General features: G+C 37.9%; 1 protein-coding gene across 2 annotated transcripts in view; it reads right to left on the bottom strand.

The window, feature by feature from the left end:
• Window positions 1-252: 252 nt before the first annotated feature.
• The window catches only part of ASB7 (ankyrin repeat and SOCS box containing 7), a 30,744-nt gene continuing 18,178 nt past the window's right edge, over window positions 253-12,818 (bottom strand). For both annotated transcript variants that reach the window (XM_034066354.1, XM_031048680.2), the window contains one exon: window positions 253-4,022. In XM_034066354.1, the coding sequence (XP_033922245.1) occupies window positions 3,883-4,022 (140 nt within the window). In that variant the 3' untranslated portion in view covers window positions 253-3,882. The remainder of the gene's footprint in view (window positions 4,023-12,818) is intronic.

Here is a 12,818-nt window from a genome sequence, read left to right on the forward strand (position 1 = left end):
CCCCTTCTGAAGTCCAGCTCTAGAGTGACCTTTTTGCTCATATTTACTGGTAAAACTCACACAAGGCATCTCAGCTCCTATCAGCAGGGGCAAATTGGGGTACCAAATGTATTCCCAGAATCATGTGCACTGGAGAAGGGAAAACGGAGTAGAAGAGACAAGCATTGAGAGAAAAATGTGTAAAGTGATATTATGTTATTAAAACCTTACATTAGAAACAAACAGAACATTAAAAAAAAGTTTTAACCAGGTTTAACTTTGCTTTTTCTTCTTTAAATTCAAACTGATCCAAAGCAAAAACTTTCATTGCAAAGGAAGAACAAAATACAGTGTGATACTGGTAACGCATGGAAGCTAAGACTTGTGGCCAGGTCACAAGCTGCTCTTGTCACATCACTGCAGTCTCTTGGCAGATTTAACTGAGAAAGTTAGGATCCAATCTTTCCACCTAGCCCAGGTCCACCCTGGTTAAACACGCTACATACTCTCTTTTGCCTCGGGGTATTTATCCAATGAGTTTGTCCAGATGTGTTCTCCTATGATTGCCAACTAAGAGCCAGAAAACTGACTTTTCCACGCTATCCCAAGGAAGCCGGAGTTATTCCAAGCATGAGTGATAACGAATTTGAAAACCAAACAAACCCCAAAGAAAAGAACAAAAAGAAAACCACTCAAGAGTTGTTCAAACTAACAAGTATTGTCTATAATGTAAATAGTTTAGAAATATGGTAATTAAATAATCTAAAAAACACTCTTAACTCTGCTGTACATTTATAAACATCAATATTTACAAAAACTTTCTGCTTTGTTTTAAAGGATGAGGTTTGCAGTTTGTTAATGATCAGAGTCTTTTACTCAGATTGATTCTTTGGTGTCTTTGCCAATTTCTTAAGGTTTAATGAAAGTGTTCAAACTGTGAATTTTAAGGTAATGGAACCAGGCTACATAAGGAGTCTGTATTATGCACTTCTGCCACATTCTAGTCCGAATGAAAAGCAATGTTCAGTGTGTTCTTCAATATATTTGTGCACAATATTTAAAAGAATAAAAGACCAAATTCCCCATTATTGAACTTTGGAAAGGATTATCAATGAATAATCACACTTCACTCGCACTCCAGCACGTGTAGAACCTCAGATAGTGAATGTGACCATCAGAAGGTTCAGACATATTCATGTGCTGCCGTGCTTTGTGGAATCAAGGTCAGAGAAACCAGCTACAAGAGATGGCTTAGCATTGTAAGTAAGGGTGAGGGCTTCCCTCCACCTCAGGGACGGAGGAGGGGATGAAAATTAATTTGAAAGAAAGGCTTTTTACTGGCCTGAAATACATGTGTGTTCCCTTTAGATGTCAGTTACTTAAAAGAAATAACCAAAAAACAAACCTCAAACAATAAATAATGGAATTACACATTTCTTCATTAAATAGCATTCTTGTTACCAACAAAGTCTTCCATAATTTTCTTCAGTCACAGCAACAGACAAAACAAATAATTTGCCATAATATAGATTGCAACTAAAATATACTCTAGATTACCTTAGAAAATATTACTGTAAAAATTCAGTGGGGAAGGACATTGGTTTAAACCAACTTACAAATGTAGTGAACAATGCTAATTTCCTATTTTTTTTAAGAACAAAGCAATTTTAAGGTTCTGATCTCATGTCACAAAATTGAAAATTCATGCTTAAAACCTGCCACTCAATTCTTGATGTCTGTGCTGTCTCAGTACTGGAGAGCTTAAAGACCATAATCTGATCTTTCTTCCTTCAATGGGAGCTGATAAGACACCATCACGCACCCACTCTCATGCACACCCACACTCTCAGGTTGTCCCTGCTACAGTGCCACCACCATGACATACAACGTGGAGGAAGCACTATGAAGCTCTACTGCCTAGAGGTGACTACCACACACACTGCATGATGTTAAGGTTGGACATCCTTCCTCACTCGTGCTGCGGAGACATGGACTTTTGGTCACTGCTCAAGCAGGCTGGATTTGAACCGATATAGGTTGGTGATAAAAGGTTCAACATCCCATTACCAAACCTCTGAGCCGTGAAACTCAGAAATCACTTATTGTTTGGAAACCTGATGCAGTGTCAGGCACAATAGGGAGAGATAATCCTCCTTGCTTGCCATAGTTCCGGTGCATCCGTTAGCAGTGGTAAGGTTTGTGCTCAAGGAACTGCAGTCCAGGGTTATAAGATATTAAAAGGAACTAGCACAGTTAAATAATATGAGTATACCTGCTTCACCTGCTTTTCATATTTTTAATATTAAATATTTTGAAAGTGACAGTGTTAAACTGAAAAGCCATCACCGTTCCTTTCATCTCCCCATTTCCATTGGTATCACTGATACAAAAGCAACTCCTGATATTAGAGAGGCTCTTTTGGAGCAAAAAGCAAGCAGAGGACACTGGCAAGAACCTTACGATGATTCTGTAATCCCCTGAAAATAAAGAGAGTGAAACAACTGCACATTTTGGCCCCATCTGGTTTTGACAGCAAGAACTTCTTTCTTTTTATAATCAGAAAACTGTTTAATACGTTATTGGTTTTATACCTAGCATGTAAATCACATTCAGTAGCTGAATTTCAGTATTCCTTTCATTTGCTGCTTTCAGACTAATTGCAGTTTAAACCTGCAATATGAATGGGGCTTTTCTTGTTTGTACACATTTAGAATGCATCTTCATAACGTATGTGCACTTCCTACTCTCTAACCTGAAGCAAACTGAATTTCAGAGCAAGCGAGAAAAATCTGTCACTGCTTTTGATACAAAAGGGTTTTGGCCAATTTCTTTTCTTTCCTTTTGTTTTTCTGAGTGGACCCAATTTGGTTGAGAACCCGTAGATAAAATTCCAACTGAAAGTGAAATAAAGCAGGTTATACATTCATGACATTTTGGGAGTAATAATGAACAGCAACTGCTGCATCACTTCTGTAATGTCACATCCACACTACAGCGAGGCAGCACTTCCTGTTCTCACAAATAATGCACTGAGACTAAATGAGGAATAGTGGGGAGGAGGAAATCACACATAAAGGGAAAATACATCAGAAAGATTATTGCACAGGAGGCACTGTATGAGAAACAGAGTACATTGGTGTCAAAAAAATCTAAATTTGTTTACTTTTAAGTTAATGTAAAAAACAGAGGCTATGCCTCTTTGTAGTGTACTGTCACTGTTAGAAACAGACTTACAAACAGCCGCCCATTTAATAGGGAATGTCAGGAAAGAAGAGGGCCTGAATTTTAAGGGCATCCCAACCAACTACAGTAATTAGGAAAAGAATAAGATCAAAGAGCCAATGTATAGACCCTCAAATTAAATAGGGTAACCGCATTTTTCCTTTAATTTCCAAATCATACTCGTACAGTACCCTAGGACATGTTGATTATCAACACTTCCCTCTGCCCTGGCAGACACAAGACTCCAAAACACACAGCAGGGCTCGGAAGGTCTTCCTATTGGTATCTTTCTGCAGGACCGGTGCCTTGCCTTCCAAGCTTTGTTTGCTTGAATAGTTGCTCAGCATGCCAATTCAAACCAACCACTTCCCTTGAGAGGCTTCCTTCCATCTCCACTGCAAGTCTGCACGCTTAATGTGAAAACAAACAAAAAAGAAACCCAACAGCAATCTTTAAAATGTAATATTGTATAGAAAGCTTGGACCTTGTAAACTTGGACCAAGAAACCAAAAATTAAGACCTTCTAGCGTGTGGTATAAAAACCCCAAGGAATTGTATACCTGCCTTCTGACTTCACAGAAAAATCAGAATTTGCATAGGATATACTTTGTGCAAGGCAACAAGCCTCTTCAGTATCTGGAATATAACTAATCTTGCTCAGAGTTCTTCTCTTCATGGATATCAGATATCATCAAATTTGTGTTTTAAGTAGTCTTTCATGACCTTGGCAATGGGTAGTTCATCAAGTAGTTTTAGGTTTTGAAGGCCTATACACTGACGGATTTTAATTCGGCATAGATCTTGCAAGTTCCTGGGCTGTCCTGAAAAGACAAAAGGAACACATAAAAATAAGATGATCACATTTTAAACATAGCTTAAGAGAGCATTTTTACTCAGTAAAAAATCACAGGTGTTTGCTGCATTCTAAGAGGCAAACAGAAGGGAAAAGTTACAAGAGAAAAAGGGTGGAAGTCAACACCTTTCTAATGAACAATAATAATTCAGTGAAACCAAGGGATGAATCCTAAAAAGATTTTTACATGTACATAATTTTACTGATGCCAAAGCAAAGTGACATTATCCATGTGAGGATTCCCATGAGGTGGCAAAATACACTTAAGCACTCTAAGAAACACCGTTAACTCCTTCATTTAACTTTCCAGGGCCTTTTTCCTATCACTGTAACCTGGGGGGGGAACCCTTCAGTCTCAATCCTTTTCAAACATGAAGACAAAGACTTCTACATTCAACTATAACAGAACTAGGCAGCTTCCTTAGAGACTGAGGCTTTACAAAAGTTATTCCAGGATCGCGTGGCAGAGTTAAAGATTGTTTTTTCCCCTTCTAATGAGAAGACAAAGCCTTTAGGCTTCGGATGCAGCCACAACTCCATCAAATGGAAAGAGATGAAAATCCGAGTTAACCACTGTCCAGAGAGGAAAAGCTTTACTGACAGCACATAAACTGTGGAATTTCTGACAAGGATTTGCCAAAATAATCAGTTCTTTCTCAAACTCCTTCTTAATAGGAAACTCCTCAAACTCAAACACCTTGAAGAGCTGTTCCCCCCATGCAAAATAATGTAAGAAAGGATAATCTGCATCTGAACGTAGCCAGCCCTGGATCCCAATGAAGAAAGGAAGAAAAAAGACCAAAGCAATAAGACATTGAGAAAGTCTGTCCCAATAAACCCTCCTAGCTTTCAGCACTGGGGCCTTTGGGCCTTCCTAAACCAGAGACTGCACACAGATCCATGGCTTTAATAGCTGTGAATGGCCTATCCTCTGCAAATCTGTCTTATGCTTTTTGAACCCATTCATACTTTCAGTACCCAAAACATCCTGTGGCAACAAATTTCACAATATAATGAGGCGTTGGCTGGAAAACTACAAAGTGCTGTTATTTATTTTAGATCTGCTTCCTGATGGCCTCGTTGCGTGCCGACCATTCTTGGAGTGACAAAAAACCCCCATGTAATTGTTCTCATGCCAGTCATGATTTTACATACCTTTATATTAATCTCCATCCTCCAACTCACGCTCGGTACCTCTTTCCAAAGCTGAAGGCTTTATTTAATAACTTCCCACCATGGAAACAACTCCAAACCTCTGACCTAACTTAGCTGCCTGCCTTTGTGCTTCTTCCTCATTCTGCTATATCCTTTTGGAAATGATCCCAAGAACACACTTAAGTTGTGCTAATCAATATTTTGATCATTTCCTTAACTGTGTCATGGCCTGAAGAAACAAAACCAGAGGTTTACGCACTCAGAGCACCTGATGGCTGTCTGAGTCACAATACTCCATGAACAACGTAGGTGCTTATGGTAGTACCAAGATAATCTGTTGCTATATATGCTATGATCCGTATAATTGATAATGGTTAGAGACAGTGCTTGCTCTTGCAAAGAAAGGCATGGTGATTTTACTGAGCTGGCTGCTTGAGTCAATCGTTTCTTTCAAAACCAACACAAAACAACAAAAGCAACTTGAAATAACTTAGATGGACATTTCCAATTAGCTTTCCTGAGCTGCCACCCATTAAGCAGGATGTTTTTGAAAGAGGAAATGCCGTCTGTACAGGGCTCAAAGGTGGCTTTACAGTGGTCAGTAGGATGCTGTCAGCTCACGGGGCACCAGCCTGTGTGGAGGAGACCGGAGGTTTTTACCTCTCTGGAGCCAGCCCCAGAGCTGGCTCCAGAGCCCGTCCCTTCTTCCATCCCCCTCCTAGCTCAGCAATAAACCTTCTATCAGCTAAATAGACATTGACATTATGAGTTTATTAGGCTTCCATGGTAAGCACAAAGACATTATGAAACTATTTCCTGTTTTCTGCTTTGGGTATTCTGTAACATGGTTTCAGTTACCCTTTTAGCGAGTTCCTCCTCTTCACCCCCCCACACGTGGGTTTTTCCTATAGAAATGGGCTGACAGACAGGTACACACTGGGATTTACGTTCAGCACTAAAATTATCCGAGGTAAGCTAGCAGAAGTAATGCATGAAAATAGCCTCAGCCTCTTCTTAAAGAAATTAGATTTAAAATTAAGAACATGAAAATTTGAGTTTCCTTTATATAAGTTTAAAATACTTTTATTATACTTATCACCACAATATCTAAATGTAAATAGAGTTTTAATTATACCCTTCAGCCGTGACTTAGAATACAGATCATGTGTTACTTTGTCCACTGGTGGTTTCTTCTTAGCAATTTATTTTATGCCACCTGAAGGAATGAATTTATACAACTTGGACAGCAGCTGAATGCTCAAGCTTCAGGGAAAGAAAAGTCACTTTTGGAGAGAAACCAAACAGAGGAATCTTTATGGTGATAAAGAAAGAGCTCTAATGCTTGAAATGCAAATGCAAACAGGGTTCAGAAAGGAAGCATCGTTTCTAAAGTTAATTGCAAAAAGCAGCCTTAGAGGATATAGAGGACTTCAGAGCTCTGTGTATTTTCCGTAGTAGAGTACAATAATACAGCAATGAGACACTGCTTTCTGGTTTCAGAAATTAATGCCTTTTAATTAACATCCTACGGGGTTTTTTGAGAACAAAATGGAACAGACAACTTAAAACACCCGGAAGAAATTGGTCATCAGCTAATTCAGAACGACCCGATCGTCAAATGTATGACATTTTCCCCTGATAAGCCTAAAAATATTTCCTGGGAATGTGTTAACAATGGACATTTCCAGTGTTCAGCACCAGTTGCTACATCTAGTGGCTGTTAGTGTCTTAGGTCACGCCTTGCAAATTCCAGGGTTATTAATGCATTTGTGATTTATTAGAAACGGTGTCTGGAACACTTACTCATTCTTGGTTGCATCTGAATGAAAAAGGGAAAAAAATAAAGGATTACAGAGCAATGTCAGTGAACCTTGGTTTGGCAAATGAAAAATGTTATTAGTAATTTGGCAAAGTAAGACAAGTTAAATGATGAATAAAGTTCTGCTTAAAAGCGAGGAGGAATTAGCAGCTTTGGTTATATCCTGCATCACAAGTTCGCAAAGTTACTTAAGCAAATAAGCTAGAAAGGAAGAGAATTAAAGATGAAAGAAACAGAAAACTCCCACAAATATAAAAGTAAGATTGATGCCATTACCACTATCATGCAAAACAGTCACATAAAACTACTCATCACCTCAAAAAAGCCCCAGCACATCCCTGATCCCGTCTCAAAGGGACATCTTGGTGATGGTTTATTCTGGAGTAGCTAGGTTATTGTTGGGGTGTTATAAAGCCTCAGTTACCATCAAGGCAGCAAATACCTGCTGCTGTTGTAGCATTTTGCAAGCTTTAGTGTGATAATCAGATAAATTATTATTAATTAATTTTTTTAATTAGATATAAAGATAATTAGATTATTAATATATTTTTAATATACTATTATCAGTATTAATTATAGGGAAAAAAAGAGACGTACAGTTCATCTTTTGCCTTCTACAGCTTATGCTATGTGCTGTACAATAGAAATTCCCATCAATGCACCTCTTGTGTATGTTTTCCCCAACATGACAGAGAAGTTTCTTTCAAAGAGAAGAAATGTAAAACATCAGGGTCCAAAATAAAGAGGAATTGCCTTTTGATTTTTTCTCTCTAGAGGCAGCAGACTTCAATACATATAAAATTGAGGCATATTCCTAGCTCAGCTCTCTAACTGCTAACAAAGTTCCTGAGCTGCTTTTTTTCTCCTTAAGTAGCTAATAATTATTTTTCAAGCCTTAGTTCATTATTTAAGTAAATTATGATGACTATATTGGCCTTGCCTGGTAAAGCAATGTTTTTGCAACATTTAATACGCCTTTTAAAAATGCATGTTTTAACAGCAAGAAATTATTCCAATTAACCCTGATTTCCCTCTCAATACTCCTTTCCTTTTCGCAGTTTCAAGTGTTTTCTGCTATTCTACCTGGCAGTTTGCTGCTCTATCCCAGAGTCAGACAAAACTTACATCTAAGATTTACTACCTATACAAAGAACTGTATGTCATCATTACAACTGCCCCGCAGCGTAGGCATTTAGACTGTTCCTGCCTGTTTTTCCTATGCAGACCATGCCTCCCAAGAAACAAAACACTAACACACTTAATAGGTCTCTAAAGATCATAAAGACAAAATATTAGACCTCATACCTCTGACAACACTTATTTTTAGAGACTCTCACCCAGTTTTAAGCAAAAGCATCATAAAGGTGGAAAGAGAGAATCCCTACCAGTGTTCTCCGCTGAAGATACAGAGCACCTGCAGAAAGCAAAACCATGAACTGATCTATTCTGTTACCCAAGAGATAACCTAGGAGTAACTGAAATTACTATACTTGTAGGCTGCAAGATCCTCTCTGATGTACTGTTCTACCTACTAAACAAACCAAAAAGTACTTTTAAAAGCAATCAGTGCCATAGGTTTGAAGCAGATGGGCAGTTTCTGAAGAAGTCAAAAGATGAAACACTACATTGGGGATATATTTCAGAAGCTGCCCATAGTTTTCTCTGAAATATTAATGCATTACTCTTAAAAAAAAGAACATCCTATACAACTTAGAGTGGTATTTTTCAAACTGAGTTTCTGCTTCCCCTGGGATTTTTTAAAGGCACTGGCAAGAAACCATTTGGTAGTTTCTCTTTTGCTACAAAGGAAACTTACAAATAAAGGTTTTGTGAAACATTAAAAACAGAGCTTAAGCCAGGCTGATGTACAGCTGGTGGCAGCTCAGTTCCTCTTGAGTATCAGAATAAGTACTTATACCTACAGCTAGCTATCAAACCCATCCTTTATTTCACAACTGTGAAGGAACTCTGCTAATGCCAGCATGAATTTAATTATGATTTTGTTGCCTTTTTTGGGGGGTGTATATTTCAAAAATATAATTGACGTTATCAATTGGAAACTCACGTCCATCAGCTGAGAAACACACTGAAGAGGATGTATAAACAGGATCAATACGGAAAGGATGTGATCACCTAGTACACCACTGTGCTGAGCTGAAAAGGAATTCATTGGAATAGGAGTAGGTCTAACAGTTTAGCAAATGCATTGTCTTGTACTCTGTAAAAAACAGCAGGAGGATAACCAGAGAAGATACCTGGTTTTCCAGCATTCAAAGTCTCAGAGAAAGCTAGTGTCAAGAATCTATAGGTCTGAAATATTAATATAGGATATGGAGGACTGAATTTAGAGAGAAAGTGAATTAACAGTGTTCACTGAGAAAGTGAACAAACTCCTTGAACAGGTATCCAGCTCAAGAGGACAAAGAGCTCTCTATTATTTTTTACTGGATATCATATACAAAATTGTTTCAAAAGTTCTAGTTTAATTTTGTGCTCACTATGCCAATGTTAGAATATTTGAGCTTGAAGGATGCTTGCATTGCTCTTGGAGAAATACTTCCCCACAGCGAGTTTTAGATGTCTAATTAGATTTCAATATATCTGGCACAGAAAATATGTACCAACGAGGAGTGTATCTTGGACTGAAAATTTATATATGGAAAGGCAGGATGCCAGTAAAGCTCAGGTGTATTCAGCAATGAAATTAAGATACGAATATAATGGGGTAGGATTATTTTCTTACCATATTTTATCCTGTTTCTACAAATTCAGACTTACTGAAATTGCTGTGGAAATTCACCTAAGGATTTCAATACCAGAATGTTCACCTATCTTTAGGAGACAGTAAGTACAGTGCTCTGAAGCCAGGCCTAAGATGCACTGTTAGGCTATTCTTTTCAGAGTACAGCATGTGTGCGCAAATGAGAGCGGGGGGTGGTTACACCTTGCATGTCACAGGTAAAAATACATATTTGTTTCTTTATTTCACTTAGGCCTCTTCAAAACACTCTTCCTAAGAGTACAACTGTATAAAGCTATACAAGAATTCAACTGCTTAATATAAACAGCTGAGTTAGTGGCTACATTCTTCAGTATCACACTACATGATTCTGGGTTAAGAGTTAAACAATTTATTCCCTCTTTCTAGAAAGAAAGATTGGGCTATGTCTTTACAAAGGTATCAAAAATGATACTGGCCTTCAGCAAGTAGGTCCTTGCAATCTGCAGAAAGCAGTCATGATTCAGACAGTATTTATCAGTGATCCAACTAAAATGAACACTAAAATAAGCCTCTTACCCTCGCTCCCTATGTTACACTGGACAACAAAGCAGTCTGCATTCATTAGTGCAAGGTTCCTAATAGCACCAAGGAAGCAAACAGCCCAAGCTCGCAATTCCAGCACAGTTATTCTATGTTATAGCAAATATGCAGGTACTGTTTCCTTTGTGATTATCCACATAATATAAAACATAGAAATCTATTTAGCTCATTATGACATTCTGTATTCATAAAAGTTTAAACTATATAGAGACCCTTTCTTAAAATGTTCTTTCACTTAAAAAAAAATCCTAGTGAAAAATTACCTTTATTTAGCAAAAGGATAGTGACAAAAAATACATAAGGATTTCCTTAGCAGGAGTTTTGCCTAAGTTTTTCTGCATGTTTACAGTGCTATATAAATCTGAACACGTTACACTCTCCAGTCAAAGGCAAAGATATGCCTAAAATCTAACAAAAAGGAACATATATTAAATATTTGTAATTTAACTCATTTGATGACTTTTAGATCTTGTTCCAGATCTGAAGTTATTCTCTGATACCTGTTAATACACATGCCACAATACACTGCTGCCGCCGTATCCATTTACTTCGCTATTAGCCTCGACACAGACAAGCAACTTGCATGGCCAGTCACAGACTCTCTTGCCTGCTATCTTATCTGAACAGTGATTACATTAAATAAGAGCTATGGGGAGGGGGAAGCTTTCAAGCTTTTTTTATGCCCCTTTTGGAGACCATAATTGAATTTCTAGTACCTGAGCATTTATGTAAAGTACTTTTCCAACAGTTGCATTTTTTCCTACCTCTAGCACCCTAAGTTTTAATATTCTCAGATCCCATTCAACTTCAGCATAAATCCTTCCATCCAGGACTATAATTGTACACGTTAATTCTGTAGACATATACACTACCAAAAACCAGAAAACGTCTATATGTATCTCTATCTTCCTATATACATGCATCTCTTAATTCTTATTCCAAACTTAAACCACTGACAGTCCCAAGAGGCAGGTTCAGATCTCATAAAACTGAAACACTCCAAAACAACTATCAGATAATATCAGGCATGAGGGTGGTTGCCAATAAGTGTTTTTTTGGAGTAAGAAAGCATAATAGAGATAAGGAAAAGGAAGGTGATTAATAATTGAGCCATTTTCATCTTCAATATTGTTTTTTCACAGGTAGACTCTACTCATTTTTGTATCGTAAAAGGGGGGGGGGGAATAACACATAAGTAACTGTCTAAACTCCAAGTTAGCAGTAGACTCATGATGAAAAGCTTTGCTGTTCCTAACTTGCAGCTTCATGCTTAAATACTGAGATGCGACAACAGAGTAACTTCCTTCCTTGAGGGATTATTCTCGGAGCAAAGGAATCTCTACCTGTAAGCAGGAAGAACATCAAACCCTTTAGGTCAAATCCCCAAATCCAGTATCTTCTTGCAGACTTTCAGGGCTAATATTGAGTATTTCTGAGAGCTTGGTTTCCTGGCTGGACTTGGGTTAAAGGCTGTGATTATCACCCATTACAACACCTACCAAAACCAAAAGAACCTCACATGTGTCTTCTGACAAACCAGAACTGTATAAACATGCTTTCCAAGTATAAAAACCAAACAGCTACTTACATCTTATATATAAATGTAATGCTATTTAGCAATCTACATGTGGTCGCTTTCACAGATCGGTTTGACAATTCTTTGGTAACTTGTATATTAATCTTTAAGTTTAACAATTCAAACCTACTGCAAAGTAAAAACTCATTTCCATTTTACTACCAAATATACTTCTCAAAACTTGGGTGCACACAGAAAACTTACAGCTACGGATTTCTACATTAAGCACTTGGTATGATGCTCAAATAAACAAAGCAGAAATTCCCGTTAAGTCCTACAACCAAGGCACTGTTCCCAATCACAAGAGGTAATTTCAGGAAAACTTCCACTAAAGGAATTCTGTAGGAAGTCTAAGTTTTTCTTCTAGTAAATACATATTGCAATAGACTCGGAAATAAGATTCTTCTCCGAAGCGCCACAGTCCGATACGCAGCCTGATCTAATTGGGAACTCCCAAATCCCAACTTGCACTTTATCCATTGAATTTCTCCTACACCATCTCATTAAAGTGATTATTCACAAATACCATGGAAGACAGTGTTTGGATATCTATAATAAGGGCAGCAGAGTCTGTTTATAGCTATTTGTAAACATATATTCATAGTAACTTCGCTCAGATGCACAAAGCTGAAGTGTTTTTGTCAGCACCAACCCTCCCTGCTTTCCCAGTTCTCCTTCCATCAGCGCAAAACTGGGACAGTTCCAACACTGTTACACTGCCCACAAATTTAAGCTATTTTGCTTGTAGCAGAATTTACTTTTCACTTCACATTAAACCCTTAAAGATATGGAATCTGCAAAGCAAGTTACAGTACCAGTTTCCAACTTTCTGAATGAGTCTTTAGACATTGAGCAACACGGAAGCAGCCTAAGCCTTCACACTCACTGATGT

The sequence above is a fragment of the Melopsittacus undulatus genome, chromosome 9 (genome assembly GCF_012275295.1).
Source record: "Melopsittacus undulatus isolate bMelUnd1 chromosome 9, bMelUnd1.mat.Z, whole genome shotgun sequence".
Classification (NCBI taxonomy): Eukaryota; Metazoa; Chordata; class Aves; order Psittaciformes; family Psittaculidae; genus Melopsittacus; species Melopsittacus undulatus.